General features: G+C 31.6%; 2 protein-coding genes across 2 annotated transcripts in view; both read left to right on the top strand.

The window, feature by feature from the left end:
- The window catches only part of LOC121132118 (GTP-binding protein Di-Ras2), a 225,033-nt gene that overhangs the window by 129,868 nt on the left and 67,478 nt on the right, over window positions 1-27,687 (top strand). The gene's annotated exons all lie outside the window — the stretch shown is intronic.
- Window positions 4,281-4,902, top strand: LOC121118856 (cuticle protein 7-like). Its single transcript, XM_040713455.2, has 3 exons — window positions 4,281-4,366; window positions 4,424-4,498; window positions 4,592-4,902. The coding sequence occupies exons 1-3, from the start codon at window positions 4,361-4,363 to the stop codon at window positions 4,820-4,822; spliced, it is 312 nt and encodes a 103-aa protein (XP_040569389.1). The 5' UTR covers window positions 4,281-4,360; the 3' UTR covers window positions 4,823-4,902.

Raw genomic sequence — 27,687 nt, 5'->3', positions numbered from 1 at the left:
TAAGTTGACTCTTGTATAATTTAGAATAGCTGACTCTACGTATCAAGTGTTTTGACTGACGTCATAAATTGCATGATAATTGAAGGATACACCATTTTGGGGCTCTAAGTTGATACTTTTACACCATGAAATTCATAAATATTTAATCAATCTTGATTAAACTTCATCAAATGGCTTTAAAAATAAAATAACACTTAATAATTACATTGAGTACCACTTGATGTCAATGATACACATTAATATTTGAATTTAATAAAAAAAAATCTTCTGAAAATTTTTAAAAATGGTTAGATTTGTAAAATTATTTTTATTTCGATCGTAAATGTCGAGAAAAGTTGAATCATTACTGAAAAATATATTATTCTTTCGAATAAAACGTAAATAATCCCCGCGAACGTTTTTGCTAATGATTTGTTAATGAGGAACTCCTGTCCAAAGTTAGTCTACTTTTTGTGTTAGTTTTGCCTTTGTCTGAAAAGTACTCCTCTAGGAAGTTTACAATAATAATGTTCCTTTAATTTGTTAGAAAGTAAGAATTTAGCTGAACATTAGGTGAAAATCAAGTTTCAAGTACCTGACCCATATTTTTATTATTAAAAAAAAAACAAGTTTAGTCATCCTTAATTTCAACTTTTAGAACAGGTAAAGACCTTGATTTCATTTTTATAATTTTATTGATATCTAGCTTCAATATGGAGTCAAAGAGAGAAATAGTTGCAGCCCTTCTAGGGGCCAATTTGTCAATCTCAAAGGTCATGGGCAAGGAGAAGTGCTTCAGAACTTTTATTTATAAAGTCAAGGCTATAGTCAAGTCTGTAAATGGCCTTCAGAGGAAAAAAGGTAGTAGTGGACGTACTAAGAAGCGGGCAGAACCTAAGTTGGCCAAGATCAAGGCCAGAATCCATGAAAACCCTGAAATATCAATCTGGGAAAGGCCACAGGATTGTCCAATACGACTACAATTGATGAAGTAAGGAATCTAGTTATCAACAGCTACAAGAGAAGGCATCGGCAGCTCATTACTAAGGCCATCATGGCAATGAGAGTGACCAAAGGAATAATAATTTTGAACTGGATAAAGGAAAGTTCTAACGTAGTGCACATCTTTAGTGATGAGAAGTTTAGGACTGTCGAACAGGCCAGAAATGCACAAAACAATTGTTATTTAGCCACAAGTCCCAAAGAGGTTCCCCCCTATCAATAGGATAATACACCCGGCTGGGGTCATGATGTTGGGTGTGGTGGGAAGAAAATTCCTCCGTACTGATTCTCAGAGGGTCTCAAAATCAATACAGATGAGTGTCTGAAGTTCATGAACGAAGTCGTAAAGCCTTGCCTGCACCAAAACTATCCTCATGGAGGTTGCGTTTGGCAACAAGATTCAGCACGAGCCCACAAGGCTGCTAAAACTCAAAAGTGGTGGGAAATGAATTTGGACAAATTGGCCGCCTTCTTCTACAGATTGTTCCCCTTTGTACTATAGGATCTAGGGTAAGGGGGAGAGAAAGGCTTGCCCCACTCATCATGCAAGTGTTGAAGTTCTAAAGGCCTCTGTTGAAGATGTGTGGGCTAATTTTGGGAATTTGGAAGGGTTCATAGGCCAATACGTCGAAGGAGTATGTGGCCAGGGTATGCTTCAGACCTAGTGGGGGGGGGGCATGTTTGCGGTAAATGGGGGTTATTTTGAAATGTAATTCTGAAAATTCTATGCTTAATTGAATAAAAAATTTCAACCTTCTACTCCTTACGGTTATTTCGTATAACGTTCATATTAGTCACGTATACATTTGTACACGATTTGCTCGACCGAATTGTATTTTAACTATAAAAACTACGAATTATATCTTGTTGTTAAGATTTATTAAAAATTAAATAGAATTTTGAACATTTCGAGATTGAATAAAAAGCTATTTTTCTAAAATAAATATGTATGTACCGAAGTATTAACAACAGTTATTAACCATATGACACGAGATGGTTGAACTAAATCATCATAAATATTTATTTAATTACTAATTTGACATTTTGATTTCAAAAATAAATAGCAATTGATTTAAAGTACAGGGTACACTGATTCCAATGTTTGCGGAGAATCATGAATTCATATCGCTTCTTTCGAAAATTTAAGGGGGGAGAGAGAAATAAACATACTTAGTTTATATTGAAATAAAACATCTCTGATATGAAGTCAACTGAAGCATCAATATTTATACTGAGGAAGATATATGTCATAACAATCAAGAGACAATAATTAATTTAAGAGTGATCTTCCAAAGAAAGTATCCCATTGTATATCAAAATTAAATAGCCATAAATTTTTTAGAAGGCGAAATGTAGTTGACGAAAACAATGATGTAGTTATTTAAACATCAATCTCTCTAGATAATGTATGGAATCATTCTATATTCTACAAACTGACTAGTTCTATATAGAAAAATATAATCAAATGTAAGATACAGTGAAAGTCAAACATAAAATATTTAAAGAGTCGAGTTTAAGCTGTTTAAATATATCTTTATTACTACTATAATTTGAATGTTTTGGTCAACTACGACGGGGTCAACTTCTTTTTCACATCATCAGTCTATGTTTTTATCTCCATGATGCCATGTTATTAACTTTGTTGTATCTTCTAACCTTTCCTCCTAAAAGAAGCAGAAAAATAAAGGCCCAAAATCCATTAGCTGATACTGGTTAACCAACCCCCCCAAATATATTATTACTATGTATTACATAATTGTTGGGAAGGGATCAGAGCCTTACCTGAACTAATTCGAGTTCATAAGGGGGAGAAAATAGCGTTATCTCACTGACAATGAAATATAATGATATTTGTAGTCAGCTATTGATATTTTTACTTCTTCAGTTTCTCTAATTAGTTGTCTGAGCCTTGATTGGTTGGATTAATATACAGTCTTATCGACCTGTAAACACTTCTAACAATTATTGAGTAATGATTTTATAGTTGGAAAAAATACCAACTGATTTTAGGTATATGTTTCTTTTTGTATGAAAAGCTGCGTGATATAATAACGGTAAGAACAGGGTAACATTGTACTTTTTTTTAGCAGTTGATTTCTACTTCCCCTGATCTTATTAGTATCCATCACATGGATAGGTTAAACTCAAATTAGCTGTTATTAAGATGTTAACATTTATTTAGCAATATTAAAATAGTTGTACATTTTTTGTCCCATATCACTATATGTATAAGTGTCGGTGGAATATAAAAAAGGCAATGGGTATGCAATCTCATATGTACCATGAATATGTCACACTTCTGGCCTGCCTCCATGTGGCCCTCTCCTTGCCCTGACCTCAACCCCTTGGACTTTGAGATGTCGTGGAGAAGAAAGTCTGTCGCACCTCGCATTCAAATTCGCTGCCATTAGGGCAGTCGGCAAGACCTGTCAATCTGTTTACCGGCGTGTTGAGGTTGTTATTAGAGGTAAAGGAGGATCTATTTAATAAAAATATAGTTAAATAAAGTAATTAAATATATCACTGATTGGTTCTGAGTTTTTATATTATTGTTATTATTCCATGACCATCACTTTTTTCGTAATTTAGTCATGTTAATGCAAGTTTTTGGGCCTCTTCTCTGCATTATTATTATCCAATAGCTTTGTTATTGACATTTTACTGATAAGAATAATCTCTTATATCCATAAATATGTTGTTTTTGAAATTTGCACAAGTCTTTCCAAGATAATGAAAGTAAAAAACCCCAGGAATTTATACTTTTGCAGAGTAATCAAATAGATTCCAAGAAATGACATGAAGTTGCTCTATGATCATTTGGCTAAATTGTATCAATATTTAAATCCTTTTATCATTGAAAGCTACTCCAATTCTTCAAAAAATTATCGTATTTCATGTATGTAAATGTTATAAAAGCTTTTTTTCAAGGAAATATGTAAAATATCTTAAAAAAGGGTTTTAAACGGAGCACATATTATTTATTTTGGAGTTACGTTATAAGAAATAGATTACTTGATTAGACAAATGATTAAATTTCAATAAATCAACAAATCAATTATTTTTCCATGAAGGTCAAATGACTATGTATAATTAAGATGCATAAATATATGGTATAAAGTTGACATTGTTATTCTGTTGGGAACTTGTAAGGAATGCCGTCCATTTTACTGACTTGAGATATTATTTACAAAGTGAGTAACCTTTAGCGTGATTATGGGGCAGACGGAGAGTAATAATAGGAATTCCGTTTCTTTTTCTTCTTTTTTTCTGCCCAATATACAACACAAAAATATACAAATATCATTTTACAATAAACCTATAAAAGCAGAGAGTCACCAACTTGAATCATCAGTTTGTATCAACTCTAGAAACAATAACAATGAAGGTAAATCCAGCATGGATTTAAATAAAAAAACCACATTGAATCCCATTTATTTTTCAGTTCTTTCTCGCCCTTTGCCTCCTTGCATCCACAGTCCTTGCCAGACCCCAAGGAGTAGATGAGGACTATTTCGATGTAAGACAGATTTTGATATGATGTATAATATTATTATAAACTCACCCAACCTTTTTTCTCCCTCTCTAACCCTGACATACTTACTACATTTAGCCCAATCCTCAATACAAATTTGAATACAAAGTCGCTAGTGATGAAACTCAAACCTACATGACTCAACAAGAGACCCGTGATGGTGACTTTGTAACAGGTCAATACACCTATGTTGATGCTAATGGTGCTCTTGTGACTGTGACCTATGAGGCTGGACCTGATGGATACTCTGAGAACCGTGATGTTCAAGAAGGATTCATCGTCATCAACGAACCTTTCTCCAGAAAATAATACAACCTTCAATTCAACCTTATATTAAATAATAATCAAAAAATACAATGAAATAAATATATTCTTACACACTCGAAAAATTGATGAAAATTCCTTATAAAATATTTTTTTTTAAATTATACATCCTGCACGACTAAAAAACAATTTGAGATCAATAACTCGATGTATAACCCAAAGTTTGGCCTTTCTATAGTACAGGGTCGCTCACTACAATTGGAACAAAATTTAACTTCCTCCAAATTCTGTACAAATGCATTGTGACGAGCTTTTTGGGTTTATTTTATGGTAATAGCATATAAATTTTCATTACGACCTCCTGAATTACCTCAATTATTACCCAATTCCCCAAGGAATGATTAGCAGGCTTTGTTGATGTTCGCAGAGTGGAACTTTGCTGCAGCCATACGCTTGAGGAACTTCACGCTGCTGTATGAGGTGTAGAAGGCGTGCCTCTTCAACTTCCTTAGACATTTAACTCCAAGAGGTTCAGGTCAGGAGAGTTGGAGGGCCACGTCAGGAGGTACAAAAAGACTTGTACATTGTCATTTACCCATGCTTGCACCTTTCTGACCTTGTGAGCAGGTGCAGAATCAGAATCCTGTTGGAACAGGTAGGATCCTCCATTTTCTTTCTTGTCCATTCAGGTCTTCGCCACCAACCTCAAGACCTCCAAGTAGGCCTTAGCCGTCACTCTAAGCGCCCGGTTGGATCAGGGTAGGGCTTTGAAAGACCCCCGATGGTGGAACGATGCATGAAGCGCTTTATACTACTACAGACATGGGGATCCCTATATGGCTTTGATGGATTTATTTTTTGCACTGCCTTCTTCACCTAAGACCTGTCCTAGACTTTCGTTGTGATAATGTAGGAGGTGTCTAAATTCTTAACGAGACTGTATATCGGGGGATGTCAGTGAGTTTTGTGGTGGCTTTTGCTAGGTTGGCCTCGTTGAATAATTTGACAAATGTTTTTCTTCTAAGGAACTTCATCTCAACTTCTGACTCAGAATTAAAATAGATTACTTTTTGTTTAAATTTTAAAAGAGGTTAGCTAACCTTTTGTTTGAGCAGAATGTACTCGGCCGTGATGCTCTCATATAGAATCTTGATGAGGTCAAGTTTGTTCCAATTGTAGTGCACTACCTGGTACAAGAAGACTGGAATAAGTAGACATATATATATATATATAGAACTCTATCTCTATACATTTTTATTTCATATTCTTGTTTTTGGAGATCATAATCTTTTTTTGTTTGTAAATTTTGCAAATATTCAACATCCTAATATAATTATAAGTTTTTAAACCAGTAGATCCATTCATAAGTTGAAAGGTCAGGCCTCCATGTGAACATACCAGCATTTGTATGACTTTGAGCTCTCATTTATCAGTTTTGGTATGAATGTTTCTTGAGTAATTAATGTACATAATATGATGATGCCATATTAAGAAGTGTAAAACATTTAATTTTTACATAAGATGTAAATAGTGTGTGACTTATCGAAATTCCCTTTTAATAGATGAAGCGACCCTTCTCTGCAATAGAAATAGAAAAAAACTCGTTTAAAGGTCAACAACCATAACAAAGGATTTGATTCCCAAAAAAGTATAGCAATAGTTTTAATTTATTAAGACGTGGGGGGTAACTAAAAGTGAAATGAATGATCGCAACAAACTTACTGAAGATGTAGATAGAAGTGGTGAAACTCGGTCCAAGACCGATTGTATTTTTTGTTCAGTCTTAAACGATTATTTGTAGACAAATTAGAACCAATATCTATCTCAGGCCGTGGACTTTAATTTAATCATTTTTAAATGGTATACCGATTTTTTGTTACACTTCCGTCTTAACTGATTTTTTTAAATTGATTTGGAACGATATTTCCGTCCAGACCGCGATCTCAGATTGGAGAACAAAATTTAATCGTTTTCCAATTTGTTCCCAATATATAAACCGATTTTTTCGTGGTCCGGTTTTAAGAGATTTATTTTTGAACAAATTGGGAACAAAATCTCAGTCCAAACCCCAATTTTACAACATAGTCCAACATTAAATCGTTAATGAATATATTGATCCATTTTTTCTGGGTTCGGTGTTAAACAATTTTTTTCATACTGATTTAAATTGATACCTCAAGGCAGACCTCACTAAAGATTAAAAATTTAATCGTTTTCAAGTAGTGCACCGATTTTTTGGAAGAGAATATATAAAAATTTATTTTATGTCCAGAAAATAGACCCCTTTTCTCCCCTTGCCTGATTGATGACTTATACACAAATGATTTATGCAACACATGTAATTTTTATTGTAGGTCAGAGTTCACAATTTTAAAACTCAACTGACGTCATCAAGAATTCATTTGTATAAAATCGGTCTAGACAAAATTTGTTGTAAAATTTACATTGATTTAAACCGGTTTTTTTCTTTGAAACCGGTTCAGACCGAGTTTCTTTACATGACGTAATTAGTTTGTTCTACTAAAGATCATAACGCACCTTTGAGACCGGTCCAGATGAAACTTCGAAAGACGCTCGGTCTATTAAAGATTATAACAAACCGGTCCAGGATTTTCAGACCGAAGCCCAACACTAGTTTTTACCTGATAATTGTAGGTAGTATTAATACATTAATATATATAAAACATATTAAACATAAAAAGGGTAAACCGTCTGTCCTTCAAGCAAGAGGAAGATTCACACAAATATCAAAGAAATAAAGAAGACGGGGGAGACGTTTTAATAGTTTTTTAAGGTTATTTTTAGCGCAATTGTATGCGTTCAAAATCAGGTATATATATTTAATAGAAACACATGTACGTAGTTAGGTATTGTATAAAAAGTTACAGACAACAACAACATTTATGGAATAGGTATGCGTAATATCAAAAAGGATCTTGGGTAAATGTGAACAGGAAGTTGCAATCGATCTGATATAATTTTTCTTAAAAATACGATTTCATCATTCACGTACGGCATACTACTTGTAAGTGCATTGCGCACCTGCAAAAATGTTATGCTCCAAAAGTATATGTTATCTCACAACCCAGATGTTGGAATTTCATACCAAGACCCTCTAAGCCTCTCAAAAGCAATAAAAAATAAAAAGTGTGCATGGGACAAAGATGGAGGAGGCAAAATTCAAATTATGATATTGGATCTTGCACACACCCATGTGAGGAAAAAGAAGGCTGCAGAGATTTTGGAAGCCCTTGATTGATGCCAATTATGCTAGGATCTCCTATGTGTGGCAACAGGATGGTACCCCTGGCACAAAACCAAAAAGGCTCAAAATAATCTCCAGGATCAAGATTTCAAGCCAGCATGAATGTGACCCTCATTTTCGAAATATTGTTAACTATTGGCCTACGGAATATGGGGCTTCGTGGAGAGCAAGGGCTGTGATACTCTTCACATGAAAGTGGACCACCTAAAAACTGCTGTGAAGAGTAAGTGTACCAACATGTCAGATGACTATGTTATCGATGTCTTCAAGGCTATCAGGCCTCGTGTGGAGTATATGGTTGCTGTTGGAGAACACCATTTTGAATAGAAAATAATTTTAATAGTTTGGTGAATAAATTTAAGATAGTATTAGAGTTGTCAGACTTATTTTTCTCAAATTATGTACTTTTCAAGGTCTATTGGGTCAAGTGTATCAATTTTTCTCGTTCACAACGTAGTGTTGTGTATGGTCCTTATTTGTTTGTTTCATTTTCGTCTTTGGATCGGTCCTATCAATCCTTGGGAACGGTCTTTAAGACCGTCAGTCTTTCGGACTGTCAGTACTAAAACTGATGAAAAAGAAGAAATGATAAAGCTGACCTCATTAAAGACCGAATTTCTAAGTTTAGGCTGATATTGTTGGCTAAAATGGACTGGACGAGACTTCAGTTTTCATTCCTAAATAAGGATCAATAAACCACTAGGCTTGCGTCATATCAAAAGGATTTTGGGTATATGTGAAAAGGAGGAGTTTCAATCCTCCTTAAAATCATTTTTCCAGAAAATACGATTTCATCATTGGCGCACGGCAAATTACAAGAGGTCCCCGAATAATGAAGATTCAAACATTGCGGATTTTGTATAACGAGATGTTTAGAATCCGTATAGTTTATTCTCCTCATGTTTACGTTTTTTAATATTATGATAATAATATAAAAAAACTATATATTAAAGCAAATAAGATTTTTTGTAGTTTTTGATGAGTTCTTTGATACAATGCATATATATTTAAATTAAAGAAATGTATAATTTTGCATAGGAAGTAGTGTCCTGTAAGTATTTGATTTGATACTTAGATTTATAACTTTTATTATTACTTCTTGTAAATACAAGCATGCAATTAAAAATGTTACTAAATAAAAATTTCAGACCTGTGGATACCCTGGAGGACGTCACTATTATATAATCCCCTCCTCCCAACCCACACACACTTACAAATGCATTCCAGTGCCGGTGATGTATGGCATAAAGTAGTACTGACTACAGCTCTAATTTAGGATCATAACTCATGGTCCCATATTATATCGATCTCAAAATATTATAGAAATTGAGTTCCAATACAGTAATACTTTGACATACGATCTTCATTTGTTCCTAGACGGAGTTAAAACAATTTATCCTGCAAGAAATAATTTAAAAAACATAACAAATAGCTAGAAGCGGCTTGAGCGTCCGTTAATCAACTTCTGACGAGGTCATATGTATAAAAAAACTCTGTGTAAATTTTTGCTGAAAAAACTCGTATGTTGGAATACTCATATCGCAAGGTATGGCTGTAGTGATGGAATTTTACACACGTGGAATAGTCATGTATGCAGCTTAGCTTGTTTTCTTTCATTTTCCATCTTCAATGAATGTTGTAAAAAATGACTTTGCTCTATTTTTCCTTTTTGTTAACCCATCACTTCTTTTGTATTCCTACCATGTGGCAATACAAATTATTCTAGATCTATAGAATTCCACGTTGTAGTATAAAATACGTATTTATCATAATTGAACTCAATACATATGATTACTAAACTATCGTTTTTGGTATTTATTCTTACTTGAGACATATTTTTTTGGAGATTACTCATAAAAGCTAATGGTTTGTTTAAACCGTTTCAATAGTTATTGTTAAAATTTATTTATTTCCCAACAGAATTTGTCAAACAAAAAAAACAAAAACTTAAATAATAACAAGAAAATTTTTGAAACATAATTTGAAGATTTGCTTAACTTTATAAGCATTATATTAATAGAAACTACTAAATGAGAAATGCAAATAAGTAATTTCATTTTTATGAGCTAATTGAACACATCGTAAAAACTACCATTTAGTAGGAAAATTTATAATAAGAATAACAGGTTTTTTTTTTTTAAATCTTTAAGACAGTTCATTTGCTAAAATTAAAGATTGAACCCAAAAAATATTACTCTAAAACTTTTAAAGAAAAACTTGATTAAAAAATCCCCTCAGACCACATACGTTCGGACGCCCCTAGTCACTCTAGTTATATAGCAACTAGTGTTGAGACACGGTGCAACACCGATTTTTTTTTGTTTTTTGGTTCGAACTTAAGAGATTTTTTTAGACCGATTTTTTGGCCCAGACCGTATTCTCAGACCTCAGACCGATATTTTTACGTCTCACTTTATAGATCAATTTTTTTGGTCTTAATTTATGGATCGATATTTTTCGGACTCATATAATATGAGAGACCATTTTTTTTTTCTAAATAAACCGTCATCGATTTTTTCAAAAAAATCTAAAAAGTACACGATATGTTCTAGAACAAATACTGTATATATATAAGAGACGACAGGATCGAAATTAATTCGAGCTATCTCTGTTTAAACTTCGTATGATGTCATTGTACTTCAAAATACATATGATATCATGTTATAAACAATGTATCTGTCAAATCGGTCTAGACCAATTTTTGGGACCGAACTAGGCCGAATTTTTCCTTTGGACTGATTTAGACCGAATTTTTATATGAGAACGCTCCTGCCCGAGATTTTTGTTGGACCGAATTATTTCAGCCCAACAAAAATTATAACGATCTCAGACCGGTCTAGGATTTCCATACCGAACCCCAACTACCCAATGGTGAATTATTTGAACTAATTTATAGAGTAGCTTACGAGTTATTACTCATTGGTCTTGTATGACTATTTTTGATTATAAAAGGAGCTCACAATTGGATTAAGATATAAATCTTAAATTTCATTATGTGGTTTCTCAATAATAGATTATTTCATATTTGATTTAAAAATCTAATTTTATTACAATTGGATATAAAAGAACACAAAAACTGAATGAAATGAACTACAAAATAAAAGAATAATAACTATTATAACAGAAAATTGTTGAGTCCTTTTTTGGACTGAAATGGATCAAAAATTCATAGCCGACACAAATTAAATTATAAAAATAGATAGATTGAAATGGGTTTTTTTTTCTTTACTAATCGGTATGAACATGTGTACTATAGCATGATATTTATAAAGTAGGAAGGATCTTGGTTATGTGGACCCTTTGTATATATGTATTTCCCTCTATTTTAATCCCCCTCCCCCCTGAACACAAGAGAATTACATTTAACACGAATACCTTACAAGGTTAAATAGATGTATGATTTTTGAGTCCAGAACTGTTAATTTGACCTTTACAAGATAATTAAAAGCCGAAACAACAAAACCTGTTTTTCTTTATTTTCATCATCTTTACTTGAACACATAATTTTTTTTTCTTGTTTCGAATCATAGTCCACTAATTCCAGTGCCACTGGAACCATAGGGAATATTGCATCCGAGTATAAATTGATAACTAGAGCGTGTGCTCATGAAAGGGAGAGAATAACAATGATGGTTTGCTCCCAGGTGTGTGCTCTCGTTGGACTCGGAGTAGAATTGAAGATTGACATCAAAGTAGTTCAAGTCCTTGCTATATAAAGGGCAAGATTTTTGTTTATTTCCTTCCTCTCATGGTGGCTTGCTGCCGATCTCAGGGGTGTCTGCTGGGAGAGGACTGGAGGGGCTGTAGCCCCCCAAATTAAGGAATTTTTATTCTGTCTAGAAAATTTTATATTTAATTAAATTTTACAAAAAAATAAATATTTAAAAATTTAATATAATATTTGTAATTTTTTCCCCAAAATTTAATTTTTTGTTAATAGCTATTGATTTTTTTTCAATTTTCAATTTAATTTTAGAAATTTTTACAAGAAATTTAATTTTCTGTGAGTAGCTATGGATTTTATGATTTTTTTTTCCAAAAAATATAATATTTGAAAAATAATAAAAATAATTTGAAAAAATTTGTTCAAAAAATTTAATTTGACAAATTTTGTTCAAAAATTTAATTTGACAAATTTTGTTCAAAAAATTGTAATTTTGGAATTTTTTTCAAAGAAATTCTAAAAAATAAGACCCCTTCGCCAATCCCCCCCCCCCCCCACCAAAAAAAAAAACAATAATATATATATATAATATTCTAAGGACGCCCCTGGATTCAATATAATCGTCATTCCTGTTAAGCTGTTCTCCTTCCAAATATTATTCAAGTGGCCACAACTATTCCGTTAATTTTAGGTTTCCTGTAAATTGGTGATATTTTAAACAACACTACATACAATTATTTCCATGGACAACTTTAAAAAAAAACCTCATAATTTAATGTTTAGACAAAGAAAGGTACTGAGGCTTTAATTATTATCTAATACAAATATGGTATATACATATATTGAGACCTATTTGGGGCCATAGAGACTGCTTATTGTCCGGCACGACTGGACTATAGGTGCATAATTGCGACAAAACTAAACAGGATGCGGAACGATAATTACAACTGAAAACATGAAATGTGAAAAATACAAGCTCAAAACAAAAGTTATATAACAAGAATATGATGCTAGGGAGTAATTGTATTTTTTCGAAAGACATTTGACTTCCTCTTAGTCTTAAATATTTGAGCTCTTGTCAAGTTTTTGTTGGCTACTCCTGTACAACTATCGATTCCCCAGTCTCACTTGATACGTGATGGATATTTTATAATTTATTCTTTTTGATAAATAAACGAAGTAATAAGTTAAATTAAACTTATGCTTCGTTTCCCAAAGGACAGGGAATGCAACTTCTTGTTGATCCCTCGTCGTATAAACATGCATAAATTGGGAATATATTATTTCTATGAAGAAATTTTGCCTATCAAATAAAAATAAAAATGTATAGCTGCACTCTTAATAAAATATTGCGTATCATTAGGGTTGTTGGAATCGTTGAAAAAGAACGAAATTGATTGGTTGAAAGAGGTTATATAAAGAAAGGAATGAAACACATTGGTACCCTTGCATCTTCTAATCAACTTTTCCTCAGTATATTACTAATCATCACCAAAGCAACTCCCCTTACTGCTCTCTCACGTACATCATCATTATGCCAAAGAAAACGTGCATTTTTTCATGGATTTCTAACAACAGGGGTACTGATGTGTGGAATTATGATTTGGAAAATAAAAGTATATCTTAGCGTTTTTGCCAGTTTTCTTGTTCCCATCGCGTTCTTTATGGCAAGTATTCCACCACTCCAAAACCTCTTATCACATCAACAACTTAAAACTCTTCAAGAACCACAAGATTCAAGGAGATAAAGGATAATTAAACGGTTCATCATTCAATTTGGACGTAACAAAGTTCTTTGTGTTTTGTAACATCCCTTTAAATGTTCTGGATCATCCCAATTTCTCCAAGTTTATTGAAGGATATACTCAAAAAACTTCTTCAGGTCGATGGGTCATTAACAACTTGGTTGTGGAAATATGGCAATGAGTTTTGAATAGAATAAAAGAAAATCTGGAAGAAAATAATATTTTCGTTGCACTAGATGAGACAAGAGATCATCAAAAGGAGGTCAATAACGTCAATTTTGATTGGCCCATTGGACAGGCATTTCCGTGGGAGACCTTACCTTATTGACTTGATTGATATTCAGATTGCAAACGCAAACAATATAAAGAACATCGTCATAGCTCAGTTTATAAGTTATTGTTGATCACAAAAAAAGAAGGAATGTTTTGTTATCATTTAATTGTTAACTCGTCAATATCGACAACATTTTTTAAATAATTTGTTACTTTATTGCCTCATTTCTATTCTTTAGATTTCGTGCCAAAGTTATCTATTCATCCTTTATGGTCAGTGGTCACTAAGAAGTTATGAGTACACTTCCTGTAATGATGGGTTGGATGTTCTCTAACTAAAAATATATTTTGTCTTGCATAAATTTACAGAATACATTTATAAAGTTATTTATAGGGAAGTTATATATGAATAATATAGAATAATCCCTCTTCCTTCATGTGTAAATAAATAAATAATATAAGTTAAAGATATATTCTAAAGGATTCTCTTTTGGGTTGGAATCGATATTTACTTTGAACTTTTGATCCAGTGACAGATACAATTGCACCACTGTCATATGTAGCTATTATATTTTTGAAGTAATTTCCATGGACATTCATCGATGCATCGATGGGTAATTTATTCAGTTCAAATATTTGAATAGTGTTGATGATCAAAATAGAGTTTTCTTTTAGACACCTTCATACTCTTGCATAGTGGCTTCTCTTACCACATCTTGTGTATTCGACGCTTTTTGCAAGGTAAACTTTCCCATTCTTATGAGAAAATTGGAAACCACACTGTCTACACAATCTTTTTCCGCGATCTCCTACAACTTTGACTTCTTCGATATATATTGAATCCACATGACTTTGTATTTGTGATAACACCCTTTGATACTAAATCATTCAGACTATTTTGATTATTCCTTACCGTTTCTACTATTCTCCCTTAATATATACTTCACATTTTGATTTGCAACATCAAAGCACTACCGAATATGCGATGTAATGATGAGTTTGATGTTTGCTAATTATATTTGGTCTTACAAGTAATAAGGAAATTGGGAGTGATGTTTGAAGTATTCAAGGTGTATCATTGTCCTTATTTGCAGTACAGCACGAATTCAAACCCATTAATGGAATTGATATTTGTGGTAGTAACTATTTATAGCAGTGATTCATGTGTTATAGGCATTAAGGGGACTAAAGGACTCCTAACAAGAAAATGGTTTACTTAAACCATGAGTTGACTTTAGGAGGATTGAACTCGAAGAGTTTCAATGAATGATTTTGGGTGAATAAAAGATTTTTATATGGATTAATATATAGTTATTCATACGGAAATTATATATAAATAATATACAAGATGTCGCTTAGGATTTTTTCTATTCTAGGGGCTCACCCATTACTATTGCGTCATTGGACAATATGATACTCAACTTCTTCCTCGCGAAGTATGAGTATTTCGACCAAATTTAAGACTATTTCTCCCTTAGACCTAGATTTTCGTGACCGATTTCTCTTTATCTAAAGGTTTTACGTTCCCAGGTAAGAAATGAACATCTACAGCCTCATGTAAAAATTATTATAGTTTGCATCTAATTTACACACATGCTATTTACGATTTGTTACATCCACCTTGTATATTGATATTCGTAACCAAAGTTATATATTATGGCAATTAATATTTAATACTATTTGTATCATACGATAAATTATAACTAACATGAAGATATTTTCTGGATAATATTATTTAGATTAAATAGTACCAAGTAAAGCTATATTTTGGTGACGGAAGGCTTCTATATGTAGTAAATTTTAGATAAGTTGGAATGTTAAAAAAATCATAATTGAGATATCTTATAAGTTTGTTCGAAATTACCCCTCAACTATCAAGTATGATTTAGGAATAAAGGTTTGTTTAAGTAGGAAAGAAAACAGAGGAACCAGATGGTTGAAGTTGTATTTGCGGGCGCGCTTGCACAAAACACGATTTCCACAACCCTACATATCAGTATTCTAACTGAATAGTTTTTTTTTTGTAATAGCGTGAGGAGTAGGCGGCAGCAAGATATATGGTACACCTCAAGGTTAATAGAAATACAGGGTTTATACCATAAAGTGTTTACGACTGATGGTTGACTTCCACCACACTTTTTATAGTGACGTCATAGTAGATGAGTGGTTGCGTGTTTTGTCAATATCTGTTTTTCTTGCCCAGCACTTGGTACGATACATTCTATTGAAAATTCTAGCAAGCCCGTTACATGATGGTCTAACCTTGTGTAAGTAGATGTTTGTTTTATTTACAATCTACATTCTTGATTCTATAATATGACAACGTCTTCATTTTATTAAAAGACATTCAAACCCATTGAGGATCTTCAACGTCGTAGTGAAGCATATGAAGCTAAGTCTCGGTTTTTACAGAGGATCACTTTGCCATAGTGGACTACAGCGATGAACGAAGAAGATTGTCCGATTTCACACCAATCCATTGGCAAAATTAAATTGAAGGCTTATTAGTTATTACTTATTCTGTGTTAAATCTTCAGCCTTGTCATCATCAATTCTATCATTCAATCCTAGAAAATATATTCAATCAATATATATTGTAATTACTTATAAGTTATTTATATTTACTGTCATTTGTTAGGATGGATATAAATTATCATAAGCATTATTCATCAAATAGAAGATACTAGATGAAGACTCCTTGGGGAATGTGAGAAGTACAATCTAACAAAAGATCGTGTTAATTTGTCACTTCCGGCTTAGAAATTATTGTTCATAAAAATACAGGGTTAGACCATCATGTAATCGGGCTTGCTAGAATTTTCAATTTGATGTATCGTACCGACTGCTGGGAAGACAGACCGATTTTGACCAAACACACAACCAATCATATTCTATGGTCTCAGTGTTGTTAGAATTTTCAAAATGGATTAATTGTACCGACTCCTAGGAAGGAAAGGCAGATTTTGACAAAACATGCAACCACGCTTACACTATGACGTCAATATTAAAAAACGTGGTGTGAGTCAAACATCAGCTTTACACTTGTTATGGAATAGCCTTGTGTTTCTATTAACCTTGTTCAAAAGAATATAGGAAGATATTCCACATTAAAGTTCATTCTATACATAAAGACCTCTTAAAGAGCTGTAAAGTAATAAAACACTGTATTTATTAGGGCCTACACAGAAGCACGTGCTAAATAGGCATCATTTACTTTAATCAGCAATTATTATTATTTCAATTAAGTGGAATAGCTTTGTTCGTTGGTTGATTGTTTAGGCTATAATTATTGTATATCTTGAATTTCCAATTTCAAAAGAATTCACACCTAATCATTAACTAATGATTAGAGCTTCTGTAAATATTGTGTAAGAATCAAGGTTTATAGAAACAAAATGTAATCGGGCTTATTATAATTTTCAATTTGATGTATCATACTGACTTCTGGGCGAGGCAAACAGATTTTGACAACGCATACAACTAATTATATTCTATGACGTCACTATTGCTAGAATTTTCAATTTGATGTATCGTACTGACTGCTGGGTAATCGTTATCTTTAAATCACTATTAGAAAGTGTGGTGGAAGTCAAATATTAGTCGTACACGCGTAATGGTATAATCTTGTATTTTTATGAACCTTGTTAAGAATATTTATTCTTGTCAGGTGTACACCTACCCTCTAATGGTTCTATATAATTTTCCACAAACCATTTCAAAGTCGGTAATTTTGCCGTGAGGAAATTTTGTCGCACAATATATTCGCCACCTTATTATGTTTCTATATTATCAGTTAGTATTTTGTATTAGCTTTTGTATTTGAATCAGATTAATTATATAGTTAGGAGAAGAAGATAAAAGGAAAATAATATTAATTTGATTGACTTATCATTTATCAACCATTGATTAATGAATTTTAGAGTTAGCCTTATTTTGATCCTTCTAAAATCAAGAATTGGGAATATAAGCAATGGATACAGTTTGTATGAAGTTTTATATCGCTTTTTGATCGGTGACTAAAATATTAATCCATAATCATCGCTATGGATTATATACATAACACTGGCCAATACAACTTTTCTTTCATGGGGTTTTTAAAGTGAATCTAACTGTATTTTAGCTGTTGATTCCAATTCTGTCATTAATTTTGCCTATCATATCAAGAGTTTTTAACAACTGGGTGATGAAAAAATACTATAACATATACCAAAAATTCTTAATTTACGAGAGAAAAATAATACATTATTTTTCATTTTTTTGATTTTATTTGCATATTGGCTGCTGATTTCAATGTGTCACTATTTATTGGTTATCCCATGAAGTTTTTTTAAACTATAGGTTAATTAAAAGGTTTAATTTTATTCCATTCTAACGCAGTAGGAAAGGAAACGTGAGTATTTTGTGTAACCTCCTTGTTGACCCAAAAGGAAGTTCACCATTTTTAAATCCACAAAGATTAACAACTGGTATTTCAATCGTTCTGCTTTATGGAGACTAAGTATCCAATAGGGATACATCCATATATCTTACCATTGTTCATGCAAGAAAAACAATTTTAAATTTTGTTAACCCCCATTGTTATTATACAAGGGTCAATGGAGTATATTTTATTTTATTTGAATGAAACTTACCACATAATCTTGAACAAACCAAATCTGAAGTTGACACTTTTTGAAGGGGAAATTCATCAGTTTAAATAATTTGTTTTAAAGTTAACTTGAGAAAATCCATTAACTTATATTTAGAATTGTATACATTCAGTCAATCCATCATTTTTTTGGGATTTAAAATATTATTCCAAAATGGAAGAAATGCTTAAAATACCATTTAATGTTGATATAAAATTAGAACTACGATAAATATCATTGCCTTATAAATGAGGGAAGTTCATATTAGTAGACCAACAGGAATTTCATATCAGAAATGATGTTTCTCAGTAAAACAAGTTGCGTGTTTGGAGCTTGTGCTCCTCCAGATAGTATTAGAACTCATTGAGTATTCCTATTTCATTATTATGTTTTTTAATTATTTAAACATTATTTTCCTTTTTTCTTCTTCTCCTAGCTATATAACTAATCCGATCGAGATACAAATGAATAGAAATATAAATGCATTTATATTAACCATCTTTTTGATAGAAAAACTATGTATATGATGCAATCAGGTTTATAAAAACATGAATGAATATGTGAGAAAGCAAGATTCTGATTATAAAAAAGGAAAAATGCTTTTGCGCCAAATGTTTCCTTACTTAAATTCTGAAAAAAATGATATAAATAGTGTTCGTAGTAAATTTTCAATTACTTCAACTTCTAATTTCAAAATGTCCAAATCTCTACGAATTAAATGGATAAATGATTTAAATGAACATATAGACCTTCATTTGGTTCTCAACTCGTACTCAAAGGCTAATTGGTGTAAATTTTGTGAAAAAAAATTCGAAGCTGAGAAAAAATGCAACCTACAAACATATTTGTTCATCGTCAAGCAACAAAAACATTCTTCAACTTAAAAAAAAAATCGTAAATGTAAATTGAATTAGCCTTAAAACTGAAACATTAAACAGGAAAGTTCGATATTCTTTAAGAAGATTTAACTGAGGCATTCTTAACAGCAGATATCCAATTAAACAAACTGGATAACAAAGTTTTGAATAATGTTCTTGAAAAGCATAATGGTGTGAGCCTCCCTGACTCATCGAATCTTAGAAAAAGTTATGTTGGATATAATATGACTCCTGAAGATATCGCCACTCTTAAATTTGCTCCAATTACTAATTTAGACTTTAAACGGTCTTTTGGTATACTTAAAACAACAAATACGGATCGAAGACAAAAATTTACGGCAGAAAAATTGTTCGAAAATCATAGTTTTTCTTTATAATATAGCAAAATTTATGAATAAATTATGAAAATATATGAAACAACTCCGATTACTTTAAATTATCCTTTTAAAACTGTGTTTCTATTTAATTTCAAAAAGCTTAATTTGGTATTTTGGGTGCTCATTTCCAATATTTTAGCTATCTTTTTTTTGCTCATTTTCACAAAAAAATCAGCCTAAAATCCTAAGTCTAGTGATGAGGAATATCACAGTTTATATTATATATAAATATTCAATGTTTAGTTTTTAAAAAATATACCTCTCAAAGGATTTTTGTTCCATTTGTGTATATTTTTAAGTGAATTTAAGACGTATTGAAGAAAAATAATATACTTATTTTAAAATAATCTAAAAAACTTGAGTTGCGAATACACGTGGGGTTACAAAGTGGGGATTTAAAATCTAGAAAATTTAAGCATAACATTCATAAATACATATATTGAAATTTATTTCCCAAAATTGATTCAGCATTTCACAAGTATTTTGCTCCATAGTGAAGTAAATGACTCAAACCAGCCATCTCCAGCTTCAACAACAGACTCCACCCTGGAGCAGGCACAGGCCTGAATGAGGAACTTCTTGTCCATGTTGACCAGTACATCGAGAATGGAAGCCCACAAGGAGTCAACAATGGTATCTGCACGTTTAATGGACTCTCTCTCTAAGACAACCCACACAGTGTAGTCCAAAGGATTCAGTTTCGGGTAGCTAAGAGGCCACATTTCCTTTGCCCAAAACATAATGGGTTAAAGGAAAATTCCCCGCGCTTTTTCCCCCGGTAAGTTCACCTCTCTCTTTTCCCCTTGGGAAAAATTCATACCTAAACAAGTTCATCGCGATGCAAGTTCACTGTGAGGAAAATTCATCCCTAGTCAAGTTCATCTCGAGTAATTAATACATTTTTATATAATCTAAATTATGATTATTAGAGAAGGTAAAATGAGTGCCTTGTACTCAACATTAGAATTATATCTATATTCAATTTAAGAAAATAAAAATAACATAAAGTTATGTAGCAAATTTTTTGCAGTCGGTGGCTAAGGGTTAAAAAATGTTTTTACGTTAAGCCTAAGAAATTTAAGTTCTTATTTCAATTAGGAACCTCTTTAGTAAGATAATTATTAGATTACCTAATTATTAAATCTTTGTATTAAACGAAGAATAAATTACTACATCAATGATATTTGTATTGTTGGGGATTAATTTTCCTCGGTATGAACTTGTATTGGGATAAACTTTCCTCAATATGAACTTACTTCAGCATGAACTTGACTGGGGGCGAAAAGAGGGAGGTGAACTTTTCAGGTTGAAAAAAAGCGCAGTGAACCTTCTGTACATTATCATTTGTTATTCTTATAGTAAACACATTATATTTCATAAAAATGTATATATCATTTTCATTATTTTATACGAATTTTGGGAATCAAATTAGTATCCATCCCTTTTTTGATGAGATTACGTTTATTATATGAATACTAACTACAATATTAAAATTTTGTTGCGACCGTTGTATGCCTTAAAAATAAAAGATATAATATGACCATAGATTGCTCACGCCGAGCAAAAACAAAGGGAGTTTATTGAAACCGAAAGTTAATTTAAGTTAATTATGGGATCATCATATACTTGTATATAAGAGTTCCCTATAAAAAAATATTATCAAATGTAAAATACAGTGAGGATCGAACAAAAAATATTGTAAATGCTATTTATGTTGTTAACATAACTATTTATTACAAAATACTACTATAATTTCAATGTTTTGGTCAACTACGATAGAGTCACCCTCTTTTTCAAAACATCATTCTACAGGGGCGTGCCCAAGGCTATATTTTGGGCTTGATTTTGTTTTGCATAATTTTGTAAAATGCCCTTGATTTTAGAAAATAAATCCTTAAAAAAATTTAAAATCCTAGTTTTCTCATTAATTTTTTTTTCCAGAGTGATAATTTCCAATATTACAATACAAAAATCTCCTGCTTCGGTGGGAGGGTTACATCCACTAAAGTCCACTACCTACGGATGATCCTTTTCTATGATATTTATCTCTATACCTCAGTCCCACAGAGAAAAATTAAATCTATGCTCAGTGGTCACGTTGGAAAAAAGAAGATAATTTAAGAAATAAAAAGGAAAAATGAAGACACGACTTTTAAGGTGTACAATTAACTAAATTCACTGAACTTCGACCCCAAATGACAATATATATATGAATAAATCTTAAACAAGGTTTACCAAGATAAACAATGAATTTTATAGAACCTGATTCAAAATTTAATCCCAATTACGCATAGTTTTTTCAAAATATATCTGACCCAAATATCCATTAAAAATATGTTATTACATAGTTAAACAATGTTATTTCATGTTTTATTACAATTCTAATTTTGAACTACAAAATGCACTATAATAAAGTGATTAAATCATTAAATTTAAAAATCATTTTTATGTTAGCGAAGTAACACCGGGCTCAAAAACACAAAAATTTAAACTGTATTTAGTTTTCAGTTATCGAAGTTTCTTCCTTTTTTTGTCAGCGTTTTTAACATTGATTGGGTGCTTACGAATTGGTTCTTATGAAGTTGTGATCGTTTATCAACTATTATTAAATAATTATTCCATGGTTGGAAGGAAAATTGCTAACTATAAACTGATCTTTTAAAAAATAGATAAAAGTAATGAATTCAAAGAATAACTAGACTTTATGTTCCAATAGTTATAACATTGGGTTACTTTATTGTTTTGAGCATCAGTAATCACAAAAAAATTAAACTTTAATTTTGGCTAAAATGAGTATAAAATTTGAGAAAAAGTATCCGCCTTATTTTAGTTTTGGATCTGGATCCAAAAGTTTGGGTATCCGAATCTAATCAAATATTCTCGTTTAAAGATCCAAACTTGGATTTTTATTCCAACAAGCCCAGTGTATCATCGGGTACATGTTTTTGGGTACTTCATAATTCTTATTTTCTAATTTTGCTAGTGATACACTACTAGTTATTATAAATACTTCATCATGTTTGTCTTTTAAATATATTTTGGATTGTTGTTTATCCAAAATTTAGTTTGTAACATTGTTTTAAGTTGATTTTTGATATGAACCATCCCAAGGTTTTTTTAAATATATTGTTTGTTTATCCAATTAAGGATTAAGACTCCAGTTTATACTATTTCTCTCCTTAGCTTGTGTTTCGTTTTATTCAAAACTACTTCAAACGTTTAAGTTGGAACATTATCTTGTGTCTATATTTTATGCCTATTGTGGGGTTTTTTTTTAATTTTTAAACACTAATGGTGAAATAAATGAAAATGAAAATAAAATAATTGTTTTGGAAGATATCACTTGTTTTTTTAAATAAATTGTCAGGCTTTGAGATATAGTATATAAAAATAATTAATTTTTTTGACACAACTTGCTCCACGACATAAATTATAAACCTTTAAATTACAGTTTTAGTTTTCTGGCAAACATTCGTGTTAGATCTAATTCAGACCAAGGTTAATAGAAATACAAGGTTATACCATAACGCATGTACAACTGATGTTTGACTTCCACCACGCTTTTAAATATTGACGTCATGGTAGATGAGTGGTTGTGTGTTTTGTGAAAATCTATTTTTCTTGCCAAGCACTTGGTCGGATACATTAAATTGAAAATTCTAGCAATTGTGACGTCATAGACTTTGAGTGGTTGCGTATTTTATCAAAATATGTCTGTCTTATCCAGCAGTTGGTACAATACATCGGATTGAAAATTCTAGCAAGGCCGATTGTATGATGGTCTAACCTAGTATTTCTATTAACCTTGCACCATTCATTCTACATAGCACCATACATTTTATTCATTTATAGAAAAAATCGGACAGTGTGTAAAAAGAGGATATGTTCCGCGGGAAGAACACGGCTATGGGCTCAATAGCTTTACCTTTCTGATACATGGTAAAAAAATGTGCAGTTATTACAATATCTTATAAATCAATGATATATTTGTTTTAGTATTTATTCAAAAAATAGAAGATAAAGGAAGATCATCTAAATATGAGTAAATTATTTGGAAGGCCATATGATATGCTTTCTTCAAAAATATTTTTTGAATGATATTAATGTTAGATCATTTTTATATATAACTAATAATTTATTTTATTTTGAGTATAATGCATATTGTTTAGTATTCTTATTTCAAGGGCATTATGTACAATAATGCATTGCATTGACAAGAAAATTACATTTATCATCATCATTATGACTGAGAATTCATTTATAATAATTCGTTCAGACCTACTTATGATCATAATAATATATTTTGAGTGAGAAGGTGTAAAAATATCCATTTTTTACTTCTTGTGAGCTACCTATATTAGATCTAAGTACATATTATACAATTTGTGATACATTTACATTTAATCATCGAAACAAATTGAAAATTATCACGAAACCCTTCATCGTTTGTTTAATTTCATAATTAAATATGTATTAATACGAAATATTTTATATTCTATGGGGACTCTTCATTTTTTAAGAATGTGGAGAATTGAATGTGCTATAAACTTCTTGGGGCATATCATATACACAGGGTCAAATCCTGAACAAGTTTAGACCTCAATATCTTGCGACCATGAGATCTATGTTTATAAAAGTGTGTTCATCGAATTTAACTGACAAAACTGTATAAGGAAAACATACAACATCTTTGTCCTCCTTTTACGAAGGCCGCGAGGCCATTTTTGTGTACTTCTATGTGGGGAGCACGCCCAATGACGCAAAAAATATTAGCGAGCTTAAATCGATATTAACAGATCTTGTGTTGTGCTACAACATTAAATTGTTGTGGTTTTTCCAAAACGGACGTTGAAAATGAGTTTATTACGGAAAAACCAACATTATTCAGACCTTTATATTTTGAGCAAAGGAAATTGTGCCTCCTAGCTACCAGATTTTTATCCTTTGGTATTTTGTCTCCTTGTGAGCTTACATTCTGTAGACAAGGGTCAACATGGACAAGGAGTTCCTCATCAAGGTATGTGCCAGATTCAAGGACAGATTGGAGGTTGTTGTGGAAGTTGAAGGTAGTTTATTTGAGTTATTGACTTCACTATGCCCTACATATAATAGGAAAAGATTTGTGAATTCTTAAGTTAATTTTGAGAAATAAGTGAATTGTAAAATAAGACTATCCTTAAATTTTCCGGATTTAAAATCCCCACCCTGTAACATTATGTCTACCTACATACTAACATTTATTCATATATATGGAAGAGGTGATAAAACTATTAATACTCGTCATTTCGTAACATTTACGCTGTATCAAAGGTCAATTGCCAAATAAAAATAATAGCCCAGGAATGAATAATAACCAAAAAAGACCTTGAGTTTCATCTTTACTTCTACCTAGGTTGATTAAAGAGTACAATGAGCGTATATGTTATTGTCTAATAAGTTAAGATGTGTTTATGTATTTGTTTTGTAATGTAGTAAGAACTAAATCTCTAGTCGGAATGCTCCTTTGTTGGCACTTTTGGACATGTCTAGTTAAAGATGGGTGGTCGAAAATTCATATTTCTTGTAACCTCTATGAATTACGTATAATGGAATACAAATATAAACTCTTTTAATAAACAACTTATGTCATTCAAGGATCCTTAATCACGCATTGTCTTTCATACCCATAAAATGAATAATAATGATTCATATACCTATCTACAAATGAATAAAAATGTTGTCAAAAACAGGGTAATTAAATCTTGTTAATTTCACTCTCTCACTATTAGTTGACAATCAATGATCCAATGCATATTTGTAATCGAGCTAATTAAGGGAAAATGTTTAGTTACATACATAAATTATAACCTGTCAGTATAAAAAAATTAAAGAAACTGACACTGAACGTGGTAATCCCATAGAAATAAAGAACATAGATTGATGATGCGAAGAAAATGTTGAATACTTATGCAAATCGTATTTATTAATTTTGTTGTCCTGCTTTTTTGGAATTAGTTATCTGAAGAAGGAATTTTCTTTAGTTCAGTTATTGTCATTATTATTCAACTCCCGATGAGTGAACTTTCTTTCCTATTACATTCCAACCCTGATTTAACATTCGCGTGTCCTAATAAAATACTGAGTTTGACCTTCAGGATTTTTTTGAGAGTTATAATTGTAAGTCAGTCCTTGTTGGACTCAGAGTAGAATTGAGGATCGACATTGGAGTAACTCTTGCCAAAATTCTTATTTTTTTCCTTCTTCCCTCCTCCATCATCGCAGTTGCTGGTAGCTGATCTAATGAAATGTCATGGTAGCTAAGCTGATCTTCTCCAAAACATTCTGCAAATTTGTTAGGTTTACCATGTTGGTTTAGGCCCAAAATACAAACAATTTTTATCACTAAAGTTGACCCTGCCTTAGTGGACCAAAGTATCCAAATTGTAGTAGTAATCAAGGTTAGACCATCATGTAATCGGGCTTGCTAGAATTTTTAATCTGATATATTCTACCGTCTGCGGGGCAAGATAGGCAGAGTTTCACAAAACACGCAACCACTCATAGTCTATGCCGTCACTATTGCTAGAATATTCAATTTGATATATATGACCAACTGCCGTCACTATTGCTAGAATATTCAATTTGATATATATGACCAACTATTCAGGAAGAAAACCCGATTTTGAAAAAAACACTCATCCACTCATCTACTATGACGTCAACATTAAAAACGTGGTGGAAGTCAAACATCAGTCGTACACGCGGTATGGTATAACCTTGCTCAAATATTTTTATGTTCGATCCCCACTGTATTTTACATTTTATTATATTTTTCTGTATGAAAATCTTCATTTTAGAATAGAAGTATAGGATGATTCCACAAAGGATATGGAGTGATTGATGTAAAAACGACTTTATTTTCCATTGTCTTATTGAACTAACCCTTGGCTTTAAAAAGTTTCCCTTGCTTTTTCTTCAGGTAACCACTCTGTGTGTTTGGTCTATATGGGTAATTCTGACAATTTGAAGAATGTTTAAGCAGCTAAGTAATTAGGATATTTATATTGGATAAGCTGCAAGCTGGGCCTTGAGGGAAATAAAATAAACACAAATCGCACTCCCTATATAGCAAGGATATGTAAGTTGGAATAACTCAGATTTCGATCCTCAATTCTACTCTATTTTCAAGAAGGGCTTACACTTATAACTACCATAAAAACTTTCATTGTTACTCTCCGTTTGTCATTAGTTCGTGTACTAGTTATCTGTATTAATAAAGTTAGGGTTGTCTGTCTGTATCTATAATATTAAATATGGTATCGGTAAGGCATTTTTAATTGTAAATACTCTATGCTATGGTCATATTTGACAGAAGGAGTATAGAGCCGTATAAAAACGGTGTGTAAACATGCATTAAATTTCACAGGCGTTCAGGAGTATTTTAGTCTCTGGTCTGAAGTACTTCCTGTCTGATCACGTCTTTTAAAATATATATATATATTATGCTGTAATTATTATTATTCCATTCTTAAGGAGAGAACATCTAATTATTGAGTAACTACGTATGAGTGTGCTCGTAAAAACCAAAGAGTAACACAGATGATTTCTGGGGAAGTTATGTTCTATATTATTTAAACAAATTTTGTAGATCCGTTAATGCTTAATAACTCAAGCCAACACTGAGTACTACTATTCATATTGAGCTAGGGCTCAGTACCTCTAAACCATGGATATGATTTTTACTTAACGCTTAGATTTTCCTCTCTCAAAAATTAAATTTAGAAAATAAAAAAAACTTATTCATGTTGAAAATGCAAAAAGTATATACATCTCTAGAAAGGATTCAATGAATAGAAATTCAAAACCCTTGTCAAACTATGGTAAAAAATTTCAAATTAACATCATTTTTAAATTAAGAAGAAAAGTTTTGTGCATTTATTTGTATGATATAAAAGCCAAGGGTGTTTGTAGGATTATAATTAATATATATTATTATTATATATGTATATATATATTTTTTTTTTTTTTTTTTTTTTTGGGGGTTGTCTTTGAAATTTTTAGGAAAAAAAAACCCAAAAAGTAAATTTTTTTGCATAAACAT

Source organism: Lepeophtheirus salmonis, chromosome 1 (genome assembly GCF_016086655.4).
Source record: "Lepeophtheirus salmonis chromosome 1, UVic_Lsal_1.4, whole genome shotgun sequence".
Taxonomy (NCBI): Eukaryota; Metazoa; Arthropoda; class Copepoda; order Siphonostomatoida; family Caligidae; genus Lepeophtheirus; species Lepeophtheirus salmonis.
Note: the sequence above shows the minus strand (reverse complement) of the source record. Positions and strands in the feature narration are given on the sequence as shown.